At 40.3% G+C, this 21,655-nt stretch overlaps 1 protein-coding gene and 1 long non-coding RNA gene across 15 annotated transcripts in view; one reads left to right on the top strand and one right to left on the bottom strand.

The window, feature by feature from the left end:
- Window positions 1–170: 170 nt before the first annotated feature.
- On the bottom strand, window positions 171–1,540 carry LOC138923757 (uncharacterized). Its single transcript, XR_011437843.1, has 2 exons — window positions 812–1,540; window positions 171–717 (listed from the first exon to the last, which is right to left on the bottom strand). It is a non-coding gene; the product is annotated as an uncharacterized lncRNA (long non-coding RNA).
- The window catches only part of NTPCR (nucleoside-triphosphatase, cancer-related), a 66,472-nt gene continuing 46,185 nt past the window's right edge, over window positions 1,369–21,655 (top strand). For 7 of the 14 annotated variants that reach the window (XM_070264600.1, XM_023647480.2, XM_070264595.1 and 4 more), the window contains exons 1-3: window positions 1,579–1,766; window positions 7,134–7,296; window positions 7,812–7,908. In XM_070264600.1, coding sequence (XP_070120701.1) covers window positions 1,733–1,766; window positions 7,134–7,296; window positions 7,812–7,908 — 294 coding nt within the window. In that variant the 5' untranslated portion in view covers window positions 1,579–1,732. Of the gene's footprint in view, window positions 1,767–7,133; window positions 7,297–7,811; window positions 7,909–21,655 lie in introns of all 14 variants that reach the window. The other 7 variants (XM_070264573.1, XM_070264571.1, XM_070264570.1 and 4 more) reach the window with 4 other exon arrangements.

Genomic DNA, 21,655 nt, shown 5'->3' with positions numbered 1-21,655 from the left:
GCACAGTACTTTAATAACCTACTTGTTTTTAAGTGTGTTCCTAATTCTGCCCTCCTTTTGTTGTTAACCTCTCATAAAAGGTACTTCTACTGTTATTGATGGACAACACATAGAGGAAGCGGTACAGAAGACTCAGATCAATGAATTCTCATAAAGTGAGGACAGCCATGTAATCACCACCCAAAGAAACAGTGTTTAATGGAAAAAGAACATCCAACTATGGAAGAATTTTCTTTTTGTTCTCTGAGACAGCAATTCTCTACACCTGGAGTCTGTATACTCCTTGAGCTATGTAAACTGATGCCTGCTAGTAGCTATGGGAATTCCAGGCATAGCATCAAAAGAAAATAATCCAACCTTTGGTGAGCCTTGCAAATATGAATTGCTTTTTAGTGATGGAAAATTTTACATAACTGGCATTTAAAAATAAATGTTTTTAATAAAAACAAGAGTACACATATGACTGTGAACATGTTTCCTTCTTTTGGAAACTACTCCTTTGGGTTTACTTGGCTACATCAGCTGTTCTTGATTCCAGTTTGCATGGAGGTGAAAGAAATATAGACAGAAGGCTCTACGTTACCAATGATGCAGTTAGAATTGTTGCAGAAATGACGGTGGCAGCTACACGGTACAAGTCTGCCTTTTTTTAGATGATTCCTTTTTAAACAGCAAGAAACTGAGGCCATTTGACTGGTGTATATCCCCCTGGAGGTCCTGCGTGGGCACAAACCAATTAAGTTGAGCACTCACTGAAACTGCTTTCCCAGCCAGGATGGAGGTTGATTGATCATTAAGTCAAAATGTTCACCTGTTAGACTGAAAGAGTTTACAGGTAGATCGGGCCCAAGGCCATTGACACTCCATTTCACTGGCTGAAACACTTCAAGTGGTTAAGTGAGGCGGGGGAAAGCCATTTAATTCTCTGCACCTGGTGATGGTCCAGCTGGGTCTTGCGTTGGTCTACGATTATGGCATGGAGGTAGGAAGCGGGAACTGCTCTTTATACGCATGGCCGAAGACTGGAAGTACGCCTAAACCAGTGGTTTTCAACCTCCGTGGACTTGAGAAGTAGCCGGGGAATTTAAACAACAAAAAGAGAGCCAGATGCTTAGGACTTGCCCAAGACCAATGACTCTGAATCTCCGGAGGTGGAGCCAGGCATCGAGCAGGTTTAATCACGTAATTCCACCCTGCAGCTGTGGCTGACAACGCGGAGCAAACAGTTCGACTCGGTAGCAAAGCCTCCTCTCTTGAGGAGGGCTTCCAGGACCCAAACCTCCTTCAGAAGGGTTGTCCCCGAGCCTGGGGGAATTTCAGCTCGCTGGTCCGGGTCCCAGAGGCAGAACTCGGGCAACTAGTTTAGCAAGAGACGGTCTCATGCACATCACCGTGCAAACACGCCTCGTGAGCCCGGCGCTAAGGCTGAAGTATAGCGACCCGGAAACGGCTCGAATAAGACCGGAGCCCCCAACCCCCAACCCCTGTAGGGGCAGACACCGCCGCGCGCACCGAGGCCGAGAGCTGAGGGCGCAGGCGCGGCCCGAGGAGTGGCGCGGAGGCGCATGTGTGGACAGCGACTGAGCGCTGAGGCGCATGCGCGGCGGGGAGGGCGGTGCTTCCGGCCGGCCGAGGTGGGGCCTGAGGCACGCGGGGGGCGGAACCCGTACCTCGGATTGCGACCGGGACCCCGCCGGCGACCCGGGTCGCGACCTCCACCCATCCCACCCATATGGCCCGGCACGTGTTCCTGACGGGGCCCCCAGGTAACCCCGCTTTCGTCCACCTCCGGGATGCCGAGGGGGGCCCATGGGGGAGGGGGACGTGGGGGGCGCGGTCCGCGCTATGGGGGAGGGGCGGCCGGCTCCAGGGCTCGGACTGCTGGCCTCCAAAATTCCCGATTTAGATGACAGGCTTGGTGGTTTGAAGCCTGCCTATCCTTTCCCAGAAAACGTGATTGTAAGTCCATAAGGTAGATAGGATTGGAAATGAAGCCAACAATGGAAAGAGAAAGAACGGACTCGTGATGTGGTCATATATGGACTTCTTTATCAAGATATTAAATCGCAGGGTCCAGCGGCGGCAATAACATCTACTGTAGTGTTGATGTTGTGGTGTGCACAAACCACATTTCAGGATAGCTGCCACAACCGTGATTGACAGGAAGGTGTCTGATGTCTACGGATAGGCGCACGTGCTGGCCTGCTGTGACTCTGGCCTACAGACCTAAGGAAAGGAAGGGCGGAATTTCAGTCGAAGGAGAGTGCAACTGAAGATGTAGCCTTTTTCGCCCCGTCCAAGTTCACGGACCGCCTGAATTCCCCCCATGCATGAGGCTGCAGGTTGAGAAGACTTGATACTTAGAGGAACTCCTTCTCCGTCTCAGACCCTTTGTCTGTGCCTCTCCCCCTAATGCCTGTCATTGGGCAAATCCCTCGACCCTATGGGAATATGTGAATGGGATGGCGTTTTCAAATGAGAGACTAGAAGAGGAGCTGCTTTTTAAACCGAGGTGCTAAACATGTATCGGGCATGACTAAGAGAAGAGGCAGGAAGGTGGGGGCAGCATCAGATAGGCTAAGGAAGAAAGATGTCTTAGGAGAGAGTGATTTCTTCCTCTCCTTTGCAAGGTGGGTCTAACTTTCAAGTTAACTGTGAGTTCAGATATCAAAGATTGTAAATCTGGGCCTGGAATTCTCTTTCACTTTATTTTATAATGATTATGTTTAGCCTTATGTAGTGAAGGCTACACTTAATGTTGCAGACTTGAAACTTTTTGCCAGGCAATGGGGAAGCAGTGAGGAGGAGGATGGTTTGAGAAATTTCTGATATCCAAAGGTACTCCCTAGTATTGCAAAGGACTGTTTTCTGAAAGTTGATTTGTCAGTCCTTTATTTGAAACTTGGAATGCCATTTTCACAGCAGGCTGGCCCTAAGACATCTATGTGTTTCATAACAGAGGAGACCTGTTATTGTGATTGTTTCTGCCTGAGTCCTGGAGGTGTGTGGGGACAGAGGTTGGCCAGGCCAGCACTGGGTCTTGTTTTTTCCTTCTTTTATTTATTTATTTTTTTTGGTGAGGAAGAGTGGCCCTGAGCTAACATCTGTTGCCAATCTTACTCTTTTTGCTTGAGGAAGATTGTCCCTGAACTAACATCCGTGCCAGTTTTGCTATATTTTCTGTATGTGGGATGCCTGCCACAGCATGGCTTGATGAGCGGTGTGTAGGTCCGTGCCTGGAATCAACCTGTGAACCCTGGGCTGCCAAAGCGGAGCACGTGAACTTAACCACTACGCCACTGGCCCGGCCCCTCCGTTTCCTTCTTTATAAAAGTTTTGGGTACACACGGTTGAAAGATGGTTCTACAGTATGGCTTTCTTAAGCCTGTCCTAAAACCCCCTTACCTTCTCTTTCTCCCCATCTTCTTCGTGCAGTTATAATGTGATTTGGATTAACTCAGTAGTCAGTGTTTACAGTATTATGACTATGTAAAAGCTAATCTATAATTTCTTTTCCTTTTATGCACAACTTTTTTTCTCCTTTGTAGTTACTGTCTTGTTGGGGTGTGTGTTTAATTTGTTTGGTATCTATCACCATCTCAGTCCAAACTCTGCCTGCTGTCTAGATCTCTCTGCATGTTCAGACGGTCAGGTAAAGACGTCGCTTTTTGCTGTATATGCTCTCAGTGCCCCACCTATGTCTTCTTGGCACTTAGCATTTTTCCCAACTTCCAACTGTTCAGCCTGTGACCTATTGGAGGGCTTCCTCTGGTCGCTGGAGCCCACTCTGCCTGCACACAGGGCAGGCCTGAAGGCCCAGGGAATTCCTGTCCCCCGGAAGCAGCCTTCGACGCAGGATAGGTGGGAGTTGGTGGATAAATGCCCTACTTCCTCATCCCTCAGACAGGATACCTCTGAGCCTTGTGTCTCCTAGGATTCCCCAATGGGATTAAGCTCCAGCCACCCAGGTGGTAACTTAGCTTGATGATGCGGTTACCTCCCTACCAGTGTGTCTTGGGATCACTTCCCAAATTAAACTACTTACACTTGAATCTTTATCTCAGGGTTGGCTTTATGGGAGAACCAGAGGCAAACTAATTCCAGAGCTTTCTGACCTGCTCTTCTTGTCTGCGTATGGTGTGGGGCTGTCATTTTGGGTCTCCTTCAGAGCAGGCCATTTCTTAGCCAGTGTAGACAGCACTAGGGTAGCCGCTTAATTAATAGAGATGAAAAATTAACTGAAAGAATATTTCTAGAGCTGAAGAGGAGAAAAGGGATTTGAGTCAAATGCCTCCTCTCGCTTTACCATGTCCTACCAAACATACAGGACCCATAGTGTCCCTTTTATTACAGCTGCTCCATTTTATCTTTTTAAAAATGTAAACAGTTTTGTTTTTTCTTAGATTAAGAGTAATACCTACTCACTATAAGACCAAAAAAAGTCAAGAAAGTTTTAAAGGAGAAAATGACAATCATGTGGAATTCCAACATTTGGAAATAAGTATAGTAAACCTTTCCATATTCTTTTCAGTGTTTTCTTCTGTAGGCACATACATACTTCACTTTTTGTTTATTTATTTACTTATTGAGGAAGACTAGCCCTGAGCTAACTGCTGCCAATCCTCCTCTTTTTGCTGAGGAAGACTGGCCCTGAGCTAACATCCATGCCCATCTTCCTCTACTTTATATGTGGGACGCCTACCACAGCATGGCTTGCCAAGCAGTGCCATGTCTGCACCCGGGATCCAAACCAGCAAACCCCGGGCCGCCGTGAAGTGGAACATGCGAACTTAACCGCCGCGCCACTGGGCCGGCCCCATACTTCACTTTTTAAAAAAAGAAAAAACATCATGAAATAATACTGTGTATGTGTGCTGTTTTTTAACCTGCTTTTTCTGCATTTATTTTTGTATATTTTGGTCTGTTTTATGTACTAATAAATATAGGTAAACAGTATTCTCTTTAATGGCTGCATGGTATTGCTGTGTATTTATGTGTCGTCATATACATGGTACCATAATTTAATATTCCCTTACTGAGCAACATTTCCATTATCACTGTTTCTTTGTTTTTTTTTTTTAAGATTGTCACCTGAGCTAACATCTGCTGCCAATCTTTTTCTTTTTGTTTTTTTTCTTCCTCTCCCCAAAGCTCCCCAGTACATAGTTGTATATTCTAGTTGTAGGTCCTTCTGGTTGTGGCATGTGGGATACCACCTCAGCATGGCCGGATGAGTGGTGCCATGCCCATGCCCAGAATGCAAACCAGCAAAACCCTGGGCTGGTGAAACGGAGCGCACGAACTTAACCACTCGGCCGCAGGACCAGCCAACATTATCACTGTTTTGCTGTTGTAAAGAATGCTGGGGTGAACGTCCTGTTTCCTGTATCTTTGTACTGTGGTCAGATTCTTTACTGAGGCTAAATTCCTAGCCACAGAATTGCTGTGTGCTGTGGTGGCCACCATGCCACTTGCCTACATTAAACAGATTCTTTGTATTTTTAAGATTGGCCCTGAGCCAACATCTGTTGCCAATCTTCTTTTTTTTCTTCTTCTCCCCGAAGCCCCCCAGCACATGGTTGTATATTCAGTTTCAGGTCCTTCTGGTTGTGCTGTGTGGGACGCTGCCTCAGCATGGCCTGACGAGCAGTGCTGGGTCTGCACCCAGGATCCAAACCGGTGAAACCTGGGGCTGCTGAAGTGGAGTGCATGAAATTAACTACTCAGCCACAGGGCCAGTCCCTACATTAAACCGATTCTTCAGTGACTTTCCTTTACTGAGCATAGAGCTGGGATTACACAGTTCTCACAGAGCTCCACAGTTCTCTTACTAGCCACAGAGCCTGTGGCTGGGATCCTCTTAGCTTACTGTTCCAAAAGACCAGATGCCATTGTTAGTGTCAAGTTTGGAGGAGAGATTCATTAAATAAGAGTAATGGATCATATTTTATTTCAAGGAAGCTGAAAAGGCTTCTTGGGGAACCTTAATGACTTTTTGTGGGCAGCTGTAGAAATAATTTGCAACCCTGTGTGTGGTGTCTCAAAATAGCTCTATTGCAGACCTGCTAGAAGTTTTCCCGTTTTTGGGTAATCATGATGTCACTGACTTAAATCTTTATGGGAGTAAGGCTTGTATAAACAAAGTCGTGGCGATAAAGGTCCCTGTTAACATATATGGTCCTTAGTAGTTGTGTAACCTTGAATAAGTTTGCCTAACCCCTCTGTGCCTCAGTTTCTCCATCTGTAAAATAGGGACAAGGATGGTAACTGACTCAGGGTAGTTGTGAGGCTTTATCCAAGAAAATGCTTGTGAAGCAAGTAGAACAGTGCCTGGCTCCATGATGTCAGTGAGTCGTATGTTACATAGTGCCTGTTGGTGCTTGTCAACCCCACACGAGTTAATTAGAGCAGTCAGCAGGCTGGGAAGAAAGGAAGGGGTCAGAGGTGTGGAGGTGCATAGCTTCTAATTTGGGAAGGGCTTGGGAGCAAGTCACAGTAATGCTTCCACATGCTGGAGGAGACGATGGAAGGGATTGCCAACCTGATAGGATTGCTTTTGTGAAAAAGTTTAAAAACTACCATTTCTAGGGGTGTTACTGGTATTTAAGAGACAAATTTTCAGGAGACATAGCAATGTAAGTCCCTGGAGGCGTGAAGTGGCTTTGCCAGTGTTCACTGTAGGTCCAGAGTGCCTTAAAGGTTGAAATCCTAGTGTAAAGAGCCCAGCCTTTGACTCAAGCAAGACTAGTTTTACTTCCTAGGTGATTAAGTGTGGCTACCCAAGGAGGAGAGGAACCCCAGGAGAGGATAGAAACTTGTCTCACAGGATGCAAATTGCACTTGAGACTGTCATCAGAAAACCACTTAATTGGTTCTAGGATTGTGTATGTGACAAAATTAATAATGTTTCAGAATTTAACAATAAACTTTAAGATACTATTCATATTGTTGTTATGCTTGTTTCTTCTAGAAATTAAAGTTTTAGCATCTGGAGCAATCAAAATTAAAGCGAAGTTAATATTCATAAAATCCCTTTGCAGCCCATTTCTCTCCCCACCATGATTGCTGTCAGAGTCAGCGAGTATGTGCTCCAGCAAGGGCGTGGTTCCTAATGAACGCTTTTTTTTTTTTAGGAGTTGGAAAAACAACGTTGATCCAGAAAGCCAGTGAGCTGTTAAAGTCCTCTGGTGTGCCTGTTGATGGATTTTACACAGAAGAAGTCAGACAGGGCGGGAGAAGAATAGGATTCGATGTTGTCACGTTGTCTGGCATGCGGGGACCTTTATCTAGAGTTGGGTACTGATGTTTCATTTCTGTGGTGTTTTGTTCTCCCTGGGCACAGTGTTGAGCTGATTGATCTATTCTGTCTTGAAGAATCTTGGGCCTTTATGGATTTCCCAGAGAAAGAGATCAGAGATTGAAACCATCATATGAAAAACACAGTATAAAAATAATCACATTTCACTTAATACTAAGTCCACTGAGTAATAAGCTCTTCTCACTTTGTAATTCATAGCCCATTTCTAGTGCTACTTTCCAAGAACAGTTGGTGCACTAGCTTCCTGGAGCTTCAGGGGTGGACCCGCCAGGGTGACTGTGGCACCCATTGGTGGTGGTGTGCACGCTTAGTGGTAGTCCTGCCCTCAGGACTGCATGGAATCAGATCAGCTTTGCACACCACCACTTTTTGTGTAGGTGATTTTGAAGGATGATTTAGCATGTGTGGAAGGCCAGAGGCTCAGTGGAACAGCTAAAACCTAGAAATCAATACAGGGGTCTTTCAACAAAGAGCATGCTGTGTTTTCATTCAGGTTGGAGCCTCCGCCTGGAAGACGTGAATGCCGAGTTGGGCAGTATGTGGTGGATCTGGCTGCCTTCGAGCAGTTGGCGCTTCCCGTCTTGAAGAATGTGAGTGTGTGGTTTCTGCTTCTTGAGCCCATCTGTTCTTAGTGCATTGTGGGGATTGCTGGCCCTGGGAACAGAGTGGCTTTGGCTCTTAAGGAGACGTCAGTTTTGCATTTTACAGTCTAAAAGTCTTCGAGTGATTTTGCCTTAGTAAGAATATGCAACATAATTTGCTGTCACTCTGAACTACAAGTCAATTCCTTGTCATGTAAGTTCAGCACACGTAAATATTTTATATTGGCAGGGCTCTAAGTCCCAACTACCGAGGTCCCCAAAGTGGTCTTTCCTTTGTCTTCCCCTTGTTTGTATCTTAATGTTGTTTTCACAGCATAGCAGATAAACATTGAGGAAGGGAAAATATTGTATGAACATAGTGGTAAGCACCTAACATATTATATCACTGTATCACCTGTTATTTTTTAAAACAGCTTTATTGAGGTATAATTCACAGACCAAATAATTCACCCTTTTTAAATGTATAATTCAGTTTTTCCTAGTATATTCAGAGGATTGTGCAAGCGATTATTACAGTCTAATTTTTGAATATTTTTGTCATCCCCAAAAGAAACCCCATACCTACTCAGCAGTCATTCTTCCTTCCTTTATCCCCCCAGCCCCTGTCAATCACTGCCTTATTTTCTTTGTCTATTGGGTATTCTGAACATTTCCTAAAAAGAGAATCGTGCAATATGTGGTGTTTTTTTCCCTAAGGAAGATTCGCCCTAAGCTCATATCTGTTACCAATCTTCCTCTTTTTTTCTTTCCTGAGGAAGATTAGCCCTGAGCTAACATCTATGCCAGTCTTCCTCTACTTTGTAGGTGGTTTGCCAGCAAAGCATGGCTGATGAATAGGGTAGGTCCATGCCCAGGATCTAAACCTGCGAACCCGGGCTGCTCAAGAGGATGCACCAAACTCAACCACTAGGCCACAGGGCCGGCCCAATATGTGATCTTCTGTGACTGCCTTATTTTACTTAGCATAGGGTTTACAAGGTTCACCCATAGCACAGCACACGTCAGTACTTCATTCATTTTTATAGCTGAATAATGTTCCATTATATGGATATACCAAATTTTATTCAGTTGATGGACATTTGAATAAGTTTCCATTTTTGGTTATTATGAAATAATGCTGCTCTGAACATTCGTGTACAAGTTTTTCAGTAGACATCTGTTTTCAGTTCTTTGGGGTGTATGCTTAGAAGTAGAAATGCTGGGTCATACAGTAATTCTATATGTAACTTTGAGGAATCATCAGACTGTTTTCCAAACCAACTGCACCTTTCTACATTCCCCCCAGCACTAGAGGAGGATTCTGATTTCTCTACATCCTTGTCAACATCTGTTATCTGTTATTTTAATTTTATCTATTCTAGTAGGTGAGAAGCAGTATCACATGGTGGTTCTGATTTGCGTTTCCCTAATGACTAGTGATGTTGAGCATCTTTTCATGTGCTTATTATCCATTTCTGTATCTTCTTTGGAGAAATGTCTAATTCATTTCCTTTGCCCATTTTTCGATTGGCTTAGTTCTTTTTATTACTGAGTTGCAAGATTTCTTTATAAGTTTTGGATAACAGTCTGTTATCAGATGTATGATTTGTAAGTATATTCTTCCATTCTCTAGTTGTCTGCACTTTCTTGACAGTGTCCTTTGAAGCACAAATGTTTTTAATTTTGAAAAGTCCAGTTTATCTATTTTTCTTATGCTCTTTGTGCTTTTGGTGTTTTATCAAAGAAGGCTTTGTGTAATAGAGTTTCACAAAGATTTACTCCTATGTATTCTTCTAGGAGTTTTATAGTTTTGCTATTACATTTAGACCTGTGGTCTACTTTCAATTAATTTTTGTATTTGATGTGAGGTATGGATACAAATTCATTCTTTTGCATATAAATATCCAGTTGTTTCAGCATCATTTGTTGAAAAGACTATTCTTTCTCCATTTTATTGTCTTGGCAATCTTGTCGAAATCAGTTGACCATAGCATAAGGATTAATTTTAGACTCTCAGTTCTATTCCATCTATCCTCATTTTACTACTGCAGTGTCCTGATTACTGAAGCTAGGATTTTGATAGAGAGTGTATTGAATCTGTAGTTCAATTTGGGGAGTATTGCTCTCTTAATGGTGTTAAAGCTTTTGATCCATGAATACAAATGTCTTTCCATTTACTTAGATCTTCTTTAATTTCTTTCAGCAATGTTGTTGTGTAGTTCCCAGCATATAAGTCTTACACTTCTTTTTAAAAAATTTATACCTTAGTATTTTATACTTTTGATGCTATTATAAATGGAATTATTTTCTTAATTTCACTTTGGAATTTTCATTATTAATGTATAGAAATACAATTGATTTTTATATATTGATCTTGTATCCTGCAGCCTTGCTAAACTCATTTACTTAATTTTTTTGGTGAGAGAGATTGTCCCTGAGCTAACTTCTGTGGCAGTCTTCCTCTGTTTTGTATGTGGGATGCTGCCAGAGCATGGCTTGCTTGATGAGTGGTGTGTAGGTCCACACCCGGGACCTGAACCTGCAAACCCCGGGCCACCAAAGCAGAGCACGTGAAAATCACTATGCCGCTGGCCCAGCCCCACTAAAGTCATTTATTAGTTCTAATAATTTTTAGTGAATTCCTTAGAATTTTCTATATAAAAAAATCATATCATCTGCAAATACAGATCATTTTACTTCTTCCTTTCCACTTTGGAGACCTTTTATTTCATTTTCTTGCCGAATTGTCCTGGCTAGAACCTCCAGTACAATGTAGAATGGAAGTGGTGAGAGTAGACATCTTGGTCTTGTAAAACATTCAGTCTTTCGCCATTAATTACAACTTACAATGTTAGCTGTAGGTTGTTTGTAGACGACCATCGTCAGGTTGAGGAAGTTCCTAGTTTGTTGAGTGTTTTAGAATGAAGAAATGTTGGATTCTGTCAAATCCTTTTTCTGCATCTACAGAGGAGATTATATGATGTTTATTCTTTATAATAATATAGTCTATTACATTAATTGATATTTGGATATTAGGTGAATCTTGCTTTTTTGAAATAAATACCTCTTGGTCATAGCTTTTTATATGTTTCTGGATTGAGTTTGCTAGTATTTCATAGAGGCTTTTTGCATCTATATTCATAGGGTGTATGGTCTGGAGCTTTCTTTCCTTGTGATATCTTTGTCTAGTTTGGTAGATGTCAGGGTAGTACTGGTATCATAGAATGAGTTAGGAAGTGTTCCTTCCTCTTCTAATTTTTGGAAGTTTGTGAAGGATTGGTATTTTTCTCTGAATGTTTGGTAGAATTCATCAGTGAAGCCATGTGGGTGTGGGCTTTTCTGCATGGGAAGCTTTTGAATTAAATTTAATTTCTTTACTTGTTATAGTTCTGCTGATTTTGTATTTCTTGTTGAATCAGTTGTGGTAATTTGTATCTTTAAGTAATTTGTCAACTTCATCTATCTAATTTGTTGGCATATAGTTGTTTGTATATTCCCCCATAATCCTTTTTGTTTTGTAAGCTCTATAGTATTTTCCCTTCTTTCATGCATTATTTTAGTTATTTAAGTCTTCTCTCTTTTCTTGGCCCATCTAGGTAATGGTTTATAATTTAGTGGATCTTTTTTTCCCCCAGTCTTTTAAAAATTACTTTACTGAGGTCATATTGGTTTATAACATTGTGTAAATTTCAGGTGTACATGATTATATTTCAGTTTCTGTATAGACTGCGTCGCGTTCATCACCAGTAGTCTGGTTTTTATCCGTCACCGTATGTATGTGCCCTTTTACCCCTTTCGTCCTCCCCACACCCATTTCTCCTCTGGTAACCACCAATCTGTTCTCGTTATCTATGTGTGTGTTTGTTTAGCTTCCACATATGAGTGAAATCGTGTGACATTTGTGTTTCCCTGTCAGATTTATTTTGCTTAGCATAATACCCTCAAGTGCCATCCATGCTATCGCAAATGGTACAATTTTGGGGTTTTTATATGGCTCAGTAGTATTCCATTGTGTATATATATCACATCTTTATCCATTCGTTTGTTGATGGGCGCTTGGGTTGCTTCCGTGTCTTAGCGATTGTGAATAATGCTGTGATGAACATAGGAGTGCATATATCTTTTTGAATTATTGATTTCATGTTCTTTGGATAAATACCCAGTAGTAGAATGGCTAGACCATATGGTATTTCTATTTTTAAATTTTTTTTTTAGTGAGGAAGAGTAGCCCTGAGCTAACCATCCATTGCCAATCTTCCTCATTTTACTTGGGGAGATTGGCCCTCAGCTAACATCTGTGGCAACCTTCTTCTGTTTTGTACGTGGGATACCTCCACAGCATGGCTTGATGAGCAGTATGTAGGTCAGTGCCCGGGATACAAACCTGCAAATCCTGGGTTGCCGAAGCAGAGTGAGTGAACCCAACCACTCTGCCACTGTGCTGACCCCCACTATTTTTAATTTTTTGACAATTCCCCATACTGTTTTCCATAGTGCCTGCACCAGTGTGCATTCCCACCAGCAGTGTGTGAGGGTTCACTTTTCTCCACATCCTCTCCAATACTTGTTATTTCTTCTTAATAATAGCCATTTGGTCAGATGTGATGTGATATCTCGTTATGGTTTTGATTTGCATTTCCCTAATAATTACTGATGTTGAGCGTCTTTTCATGTGCCTTTTGGCCCTTTCTGTATCTTTTTTGGAAAAATGTCTGTTTACATCCTCTGCCCATTTTCTTTTTGTTTTTAAAGATTTTATTTTTTTCCTTTTTCTCCCCAAAGCCCCCGGTACACAGTTGTATATTCTTCGTTGTGGGTCCTTCTAGTTGTGGCATGTGGGACGCTGCCTCAGCGTGGTTTGATGAGCAGTGCCATGTCCACGCCCAGGATTCGAACCGACGAAACACTGTGCTGCCTGCAGCAGAGTGTGTGAACTTAACCACTCGGCCATGGGGCCAGGCCCTCCTCTGCCCATTTTTTGATCAGGTTGTTTGTTTTCTTCTGGTTGAGTTTTATGAGTTTTTTATATATTTTGGAAATTAACACCTTGTCAGATATGATTTGCAAATATTTTCTCCCAGTTGGTGGGTTGTCTTTTTGTTTTGTTGATGGTTTCCTTTGCTGTGCAGAAGCTTTTTAGTGTGATATAGTCCCATTTGTCTATTTTTTCTTTTGTTTCCCTTGCCTGAGGACACATGGTCTTTGGAAAGATACTGCTAGGATCAATGTCAAAGAGTGTACTATGTATGTTTTTTTCTAGGAGTTTTATGGTTTCAGGGCTTACGTTCAAGTCTTTAATCCATTTTGAGTTAATTTTTGTGTATGGTATAAAATAATAGTCTACTTTCATTCTTTTGCATGTGGTTGTCCAGTTTTCCCAGGACCATTGATTGAAGAGACTTTCCTTTCTTCATTGTATGTTCTTGACTCTTTTGCAGAAGGTTAGCTGTCCATAGATGTGTGGGTTTATTTCTGGGCTTTCAGTTCTGTTCCATTGATCCATGTATCTCTTTTTCTGACAGTACTATGCTGTTTTGATTACTGTAGCTTTGTAATATGTTTTGAATTCAGGGAGTATGATATCTCCAACTTTGTTCTTTTTTCTCAGTATTGCTTTGGCTATTCAGGGCTTTTTGTTGTTCCATATAAATTTTAGGATTCTTTGTTCTATTTCCATGAAGAATGTTAGGATTCTGATTGTGAGTGCATTGAATCTCTGTATTGCTTTAGGTAATGTAGACATTTTAACTGTGTTTATTCCTCTAATCCATGAACCTGGAGTATCTTTCTATTTCTTTATGTCATCATTGATTTCTTTCAATAATGTCTTATCCTTTTCAGTGTATAGGTCTTTCACCTCCTTAAATTTATTCCTAGATATTTTATTCCTTTTCTTGTGATTGTAAATGGGATTGTATTCTTGATTTCTTGTTCTGCTATTTTGTTATTAGTGTATAGAAGTTCAACTGACTTTTCTGTGTTGATTTTGTACTCTGCAACTTTACTGTATGTGTTAATTATTTCTAATAGTGTTTTTGGTATATTCTAGGGTTTTCTGTATATAGCATCACGTCATTCACAAAGAGGGACAATTTTACTTCTTCCTTTCCAATTTGGATCCCCTTTCTTTCTTTTTTTTTTTTTCAGCTATGAAATTTGGTGCTTTTTCTGTTAAATTCTAGGTATTTTTTTTTTTATTAATGTTATGATAGATTACAACCTTGTGAGATTTCAGTTGTACGTTTTTATTAGTCATGTTGTGGGTACACCACTTCCCCCTTTGTGCCCTCCCCCCACCCCCCCTTTTCCCTGGTAACCACCGATCAGATCTCCTTATCAATATACTAACTTCCACCTATGAGTGGAGTCATATAGAGTTCGTCTTTCTCTGACTGGCTTATTTCGCTTAACATAATACCCTCGAGGTCCATCCATGTTGCTGTGAATGGGCCAATTTTGTCTTTTTTTATGGCTGAGTAGTATTCCATTGTGTATATATACCACATCTTCTTTATCCAATCATCAGTTTCTGGGCATGTAGGTTGGTTCCACGTCTTGGCTATTGTAAATAATGCTGTGATGAACATAGGGGTGCAACGGACTCTTGAGATTTCTGATTTCAGGTTCTTAGGATAGATACCCAGTAATGGGATGGCTGGGTCATAGGGTATTTCTATTTTTAACTTTTTGAGAAATCTCCATACTGTTTTCCATAGTGGCTGTACCAGTTTGCATTCCCACCAACAGTGTATGAGGGTTCCTTTTTCTCCACAACCTCTCCAACATTTGTCGCTCTTGGTTTTGGATGTTTTTGCCAATCTAACGGGTGTAAGGTGATATCTTAGTGTAGTTTTGATTTGCATTTCCCTGATGATTAGCGATGATGAACATCTTTTCATGTGTCTATTGGCCATATTCATATCTTCTTTTGAGAAATGTCTGTTCATGTCCTCTGCCCATTTTTTGATCAGGTTGTTTGTTTTTTTGTTGTTAAGCAGTGTGAGTTCTTTGTATATTATGGAGATTAACCCTTTGTCAGATAAGTGGCTTGTAAATATTTTTTCCCAATTAGTGAGCTGTTTTTTTGTTTCAATCCTGTTTTCCCTTGCCTTGAGGAAGCTCTTTAGTCTGATGAAATCCCATTTGTTTATTCTTTCTATTGTTTCCCTCAACTGAGGAGTTATAGTGTCCGAAAAGATTCTTTTGAAACTGATGTCAAAGAGTGTACTGCCTATATTCTCTTCCAGAAGACTTATTGTTTCAGGCCTAATCTTTAGGTCTTTGATCCATTTTGAATTTATTTTGGTGTGTGGTGAAAAAGAATGGTCAATTTTCAGTCTTTTGCATGTGGCTGTCCAGTTTTCCCAGCACCATTTGTTGAAGAGACTTTCTTTTCTCCATTGTAGGCCCTCTGCTCCTTTGTTGAAGATTAGCTGTCCATAGATGTGTGGTTTTATCTCTGGGCTTTCAATTCTGTTCCATTGATCTGTGGACCTGTTTTTGTACCAGTACCATGCTGTTTTGTGGATCCCCTTTATTTCTTTTTATTGCCTAATTGCTCTGGCTAAAACTTCCAGTACTATGTTGAATAGGAGTGGTGAGAGTAGACACCCTTATCTTGTTCCTGTTCTTACAGGGGTGGCTTTCAGTTTTTGACCATTGACTATGATGTTGGCTGTGATTTTGTCATATATGGCTCTTATTATGTTTAGTTACTTTCTATACCCATTCTATTGAGAGTTTTTTATCATAAATGGATGTCGGATCTTGTCAAATGGTTTCTCCATGTTTATTCTTCATTTTATTAATGTGGTGTATCACATTGATTGATTTATAGATGTTGAACCATTGCTGCATCCTTGGAATATATCCCACTTGATCATGGTGTATTGTCCTTTAATGTATTCTTATATTCGATTTGCTAATAGTTTGTTAGGATTTTTGCATCTATGTTCATCAACGATGTTGGTTTGTAATTTCCCTTTTTTATGTTTTCATCATGTAGTTTTGATATCAGAGTAATGCTGGCCTTGTAAAATGAATTAGGAAGCATCCCATCCTCTTCAATATTTCAGAATAGTTTTAGAAGGATAGATATTAAGTCTTCTTTGAGTGTTTGGTAGAATTCTCCAGAGAAGAAGAAAAGTCCTGGCCTTTTGTCTTTTGGGAAGTTTTTGAAGACTGTTTTCAATCTCTTTATTTGTGATCAGTCTATTCAGATTCTCTATTCTTGATTCAGTTTTAGGAGGTTGTATGATTCTAGGAATTTATCCATTTCTTCTAGGTTATCCACTTTGTTGGTGTATAGCTTTTCATAGTATTCTGTTATGATCCTTTGTATTTCTGAAGTGTCTGTTGTAATTTCTCCTGTTTCATTTCTAATTTTGTTTATTTGAGCCTTCTCTCTTGTTCTCTTGGTGCGTCTAGCTAAAGTTTGTCACTTTTGTCTGTCTTTTCAAAGAACCAGCTCTTAATTTCATTGATCCTTTCTGTTGTGTTTTCAGTCTTTGTTTCATTATTTCTGCTGTGATTTTTATTATTTCCTTCCTTCTAGTGACTTTGGCCTTTATTTATACTTTTTTCCTAGTTCTTTTAGGTATAGTGTAAGATTGTTTATTTGAGATTTTTCTTGTTTGTTGAGCTAAACCTGTATTGCTATAAACTTCCCTCTTAGTACTGATTTTGCTGCATCCTATCAGTTTTGGTATGTTGTGTTTTCATTTTTATTTGTCTCTAGGTATTTTGATTTCTCCTTTGATTTCTTCAGTCATCCATTAGTTGGTCAGTGGCATGTTGTTTAGTCTCCACTTGTGACTTTTCCATGTTTTTTCTTGTAGTTGATTTCTAGTTTCATACCACTGTGGTTAGAAAAGCTGCTTGATATGATTTCAGTCTTCTTAAATTATTTGAGGCTTGGTTTGTTTTCCAACATATGGTCTATCTTTGAGAATGTTCCACGTGCACTTGAGAAGAATGTGTATTCTGCTGTTTTGGGATGGAATGTTCTATATATACATCTGTTAAGTCCATCGGTGGTCTAGTGTTTCATTTAAGGCCACTGTTTCCTTGTTGACTTTCTGTCTGGATGATTTGTCCATTGACATAAGTGGAGTGTTAAAGTTCCCTACTATTATTGTGTTGCTATCAGTTTCTCCCTTTAGGTCTGTTAATAGTTGATTTATATACTTTGGTGCTCCTATGTTGGGTGCATCTGTATTAATAAGTGTTATGTTGTTTGGTGGAGTGTCCCTTTTTCATTATATAATGCCCACTTTTGTCTCTTGGTATCCTTTTTGTCTTGAAGTCTGTTTCGTCTGATATAAGTATGGCTACACCCACTTTATTTTGCTTTCCATTTATTTGGAGTGTCATCTTTCATCCCTTCACTCTGAGCCTGTGTTTCTCTTTAGAGCTGAGATGTGTTTCCCAGAGGTAGCATATTATTTGGTCTTGTTTTTTAATCCATTCAGCCACTCTGTGTCTTTTGATTGGTGGATTCAATCCGTTTACATTTAGGGTGATTATTGATATATGAGGGCTGATAATACTCCCATTTTTCTCTTTTGTTTTGTGGTTGTTCTGCACTTCTGTTATTTCTTTTTCCTTGTGTTTCTATCTGCCATTTCAGTTTGGTAGTTTTCTGTGATGTTTTTCTGAGTTTTCTCTTTACTTAGAATTTGTGACCCTGCTCTGAGTTTTTTGTTTTGTGGTTACTGTGAGGTCTGTATAAGAGATCACGAAGATAAGATAGTCCTTTTTCTCATAGCCCCTTACCTCCATTAGCCTGTGTCAGTTCTGTCCTTTTCCTCTTCTTCTCTTGTGTTTTTATTGTCACTAATTATTCTTTGTGTTGTGAGTTTGTGGCCTAATTGAAGTGGTTATAATTATTTTTGATGCTTTCTTTCCCTTTTTTATGTTACAGTTCTTTACTAAGCTATTCTGATATGAGCTTATTCTGCCTATTTTCCTCCTTGCTCAAAGCTTTGTAAACCTTTGCCTTTTTGTTTCAGGTAGGAGGGCTCCTTTCCACATTTCCTGTAAGACTGGTCTAGTGCTGATGAACTCCCTCAGCTTTTGTTTGTCTGTGGAAGCTTTTATTTCTCCATCTTATCTGAAGGATAGTTTTACTGGGTAGAGTATTCTTGGCTGATACTTTTTGTCTTGCTGTATTTTGAATATATCATTCCACTCTCTCCTAGCCTGTAAGGTTTCTGCTGGGAAATCTGCTGAAAGCCTGATGGGGGTTCCTTTGTAGGTTATTTTCTTCTCTTGTGCTGTCTTTAATATTTTTTTGTCATTGTCTTTGGATAGTTTTAATATATGCCTTGTAGGTCTTTTTGCATAAAGTAATTAGGAGTTCTATTAGCTTCATGTACTCTTATGTCCTGTTTCTTCCCCAAGTTTAGGAAGTTCTCAGCTATTATTTCTTTGAATAAAGTCTCTGCTCCTTTCTCCCTCTCTTTTTCTGGGATGGCTAGTATCCTATGGTACTGTTCCTAACTGAGTCAGATATTTGTCCTAGAATTTCTTCATGTTTTAAAAATCTTAGTTCTCTCTCTTCCTCCACCTGAATCATTTCCAGGTTTCTCTCTTCGAGCTCACTAATTCTCTCCTCCACATGCTCTGCTCTATTTTTAATGCTTTCTATATTATTTTTCATCTCATAAATTGTCATCTTCATCTCCAGAATTTCTGGGGTTATTTTTAGGGTTTTGGGGAAGTGCTCCTTCTGTTCATTAATTTTATTCCTGAGGTCATTGAACTGTCTTTCTGAGTTGTCTTGTAATTTGTTGAGTTTCTTCACTGCAGCTATTTTGAATTCTGTGTCAGTTAGATTCTCATCTTCTGTGGCTTGAAGTTTGGTTTCTGGAGAGTTGTCATTCTCTTTCTGTTCTGCTGTGTTACTGTAGTTCTTCACAGTGTTTGATGAATTGATGCTCTGCCATCACTTTTGTGGTAGTAACCACCTTTTTCTTTGGGTACAGCTGTGGTTACTTTGATTCTGAGCTGCTTCTGGCTGGATTTGAGAGCCTGCACTTTCCACCCTCCACTGTCTCTGCCAGAGGCATCAGCAGTGCCCTCCTTGTGCCTCTGAGGTTGCTGGTGCCTTACTGCTTATGATGTCACAGGTGTCACCACTGGGGTCACCAGATTGTGAGTACTTCTGTTTCTGGGATCACCTGGGTCTCATGTTCCTCCACTGTTTCTCCATGGGCTCTCCGCGGGCTTGGGTGCTGCTGCCCCATGCACTGCCTGTGCTACTGCTCTTGGATTATCTGGAGTTGTTGGCTGCACTACTGCCAAGGTGCTAGCTTCACAAGTGTCGCTGTTGCTGCTGGGGTCTGGGGACCCAGGGCTTATATGCATCCCCTGCTGCTGGTGGAGCCAGTGTCCAGGGTGCTGCCACTGGGGGCTGGGTCAGCAGTTCTCCTATGGTTACTGAAGCCTCTGGTCGCAGGTTCCACCTGCCACTGCTGAGGGGGAGCAGGAGCTAGGCAAGGAGAGGTTGTTATTGCTGCTCGCTCATAATTCTGTGTGAAGACTCCAGCTTTGGGCACTGGATCAATACAATGAATTGATTTTTACTTACTTTGCTTAGAGCAGACTAAATCCTGGGAGGGCAGCGTACACAAACGTGCTTAATGTCTATCTGTGAGATTATGTAAGAAATTGTATGCCAATCGGAATAAATACTTGAATCTCTTCTTTTTTTAATTAAAGTAATAAGAAAAGCAGACTTCTCTCAACTTTTTATACTTTGATTACCAAACCTAGACATTCACATTCCAGATAGGAAAAGTTCCTGGGCTGCAGGTTCTTACACAGTCAAGGTCATGGATTTCTTTTCTGAAGCAGAAATTTTCTCCCCATCTCATGTATTTTATTGGGATGAAGAAGGGAAAAGGGATTAGTGTTTTGCTTTTATACTTAAAAGAAAAGAAAGAAAAAAAGTGACTAGGCAAAAATAGTGGACTATAAAGAGAAGTTTTATTATTGGAGATTGGAATGACCAACTAAAGTGAACTGAAAGCTTTAGACAGGTGAGAGCATTTACGTGGGTGAAAGCTTTATACAGGTAGACAGCAGGTTAGTTTATAGTGTTGGGATGTATAAAAACACAAACTCTGACAGTAAGTTAAGAAATATCTATTAAGTGCCTCGTATGTGTGAGAAATTTCACTGTGGGTGAAAAATATTTTGAGTTGTTTTCTTAAATGCTATGAAAAACATAGGAAATAAAATTCTCGGCTTGCGCTATCAGGGCTATGCCTGCTGTGTACTGGGAAGCAAGAGTGTGGCTGGGAGCTGAGAAGCACCTTGAGTCTGGGAAAAGGCTGGAGGAGGTGGCCCAGGCATGACCCGTCCCCATCACACTGTGGCACCCTGTGTCATTTCCTAGGCAGGAATGAGGACCCATTGACTACCATGGGTACATGTGGGAAATAAAGAAAAATAGAGGAAGATTGGTAAACATTCTAGACTTCAGTAAGATTTTTAGAAAGTCCTTTGTAGGGTTAATTGTTGTTGATTTTTTTTCATTCCATGGGTGACATCTTTCCTTATTTGTCAACATTTATTTTTTTCTTAAGTATTAAACTTTACATACTCAAGGTAGAAAATATGTAAAAAAAAAAAAAAGAAAATAAAAAAGAAAATATGAGTAATTCATAATCTTATCATTGAGTTAACCAGTATTAGCATATTTTGTTTCTGCCCTTTTTCTATACCTAGTTTATTTATTCAGTCATCCAAAATTGGGGAAAATGCTATATATAGTTTTATAGGCTTGAGTATTTTTCCGTAATATGATTGAGTGATGTGGGAATGGTCTTAGAACATGATAATCTTCAAAACTGATAATTCAATGATTGCTTAATGTTTCATGGTGTGGATTTTTACCTCTGGTATAACCGTCATTCCCTCAGTGTCAGACATTTAGGTTATTTACCACCATTGTGATGAGGAACCTTGTAACACACAGGCTTCGTACATCGCATCAGTCTCTCCAGCTGTGATTGTCTCCCTGGGAAGGGTCTGAGAGTGGAAGTACTGGGTGAAGGGGGGTGAACGTTCAGGGTTTTACTGTGTGTGCTGTGGTGCTCCTGGGACAGCTGTGTCACTTTTCACCCCACTGCCAGTGCGTGAGCGTGTCTGTCCTGCAGCACTCTTGCCAATACTGAGCACTATGCTGATTGCCCATACTAAACACGCTTTTATTTAATTGAAATTTTATTTAATCTTTTATTTAATCTAAATTGTTCATTCTTTTCTCATTTTTTTGTCTTTTGGCTTAAAAAGATCTTTTATAAGGCAAATAACCTTTTCATATTTACTGACTATATTCTTCTGAGTTTGTCACTTTGGTTATTTTTTTTCTTTTTTTAACTATTGAGAAGGTCTGTCCCTATTCTACGTTAATATAAAATTTGTTTCTTCTTCTATATACTTTTTTTTAATGTTGATATTTTTAATCCATCTGGATTTATTTTGAATGTAATAGACAATGAGACTCTCAATTAATTTTCTTCCAAATACTTAGCCAGTTTACAAAAACCATTTGTTAAATGAGCCATTTCTCATTAGTTCATTATGCTTCATTAATTATATTAAAAATACGTGTGGGTATGTATAATATTTAGGGTATCTGTTCTCTTCCATTGATATGTTTGATCCTTACATCAGTACCATACGTTTTTAATTATCATGGTAATTACTTGTATTATTATTCTTCAGAAAATTGTCTTATCTGTTCTTT

Source organism: Equus caballus, chromosome 1 (assembly GCF_041296265.1).
Source record: "Equus caballus isolate H_3958 breed thoroughbred chromosome 1, TB-T2T, whole genome shotgun sequence".
In the NCBI taxonomy this organism is placed as follows: domain Eukaryota; kingdom Metazoa; phylum Chordata; class Mammalia; order Perissodactyla; family Equidae; genus Equus; species Equus caballus.
This window is presented reverse-complemented; position numbering and strand designations above follow the sequence as displayed.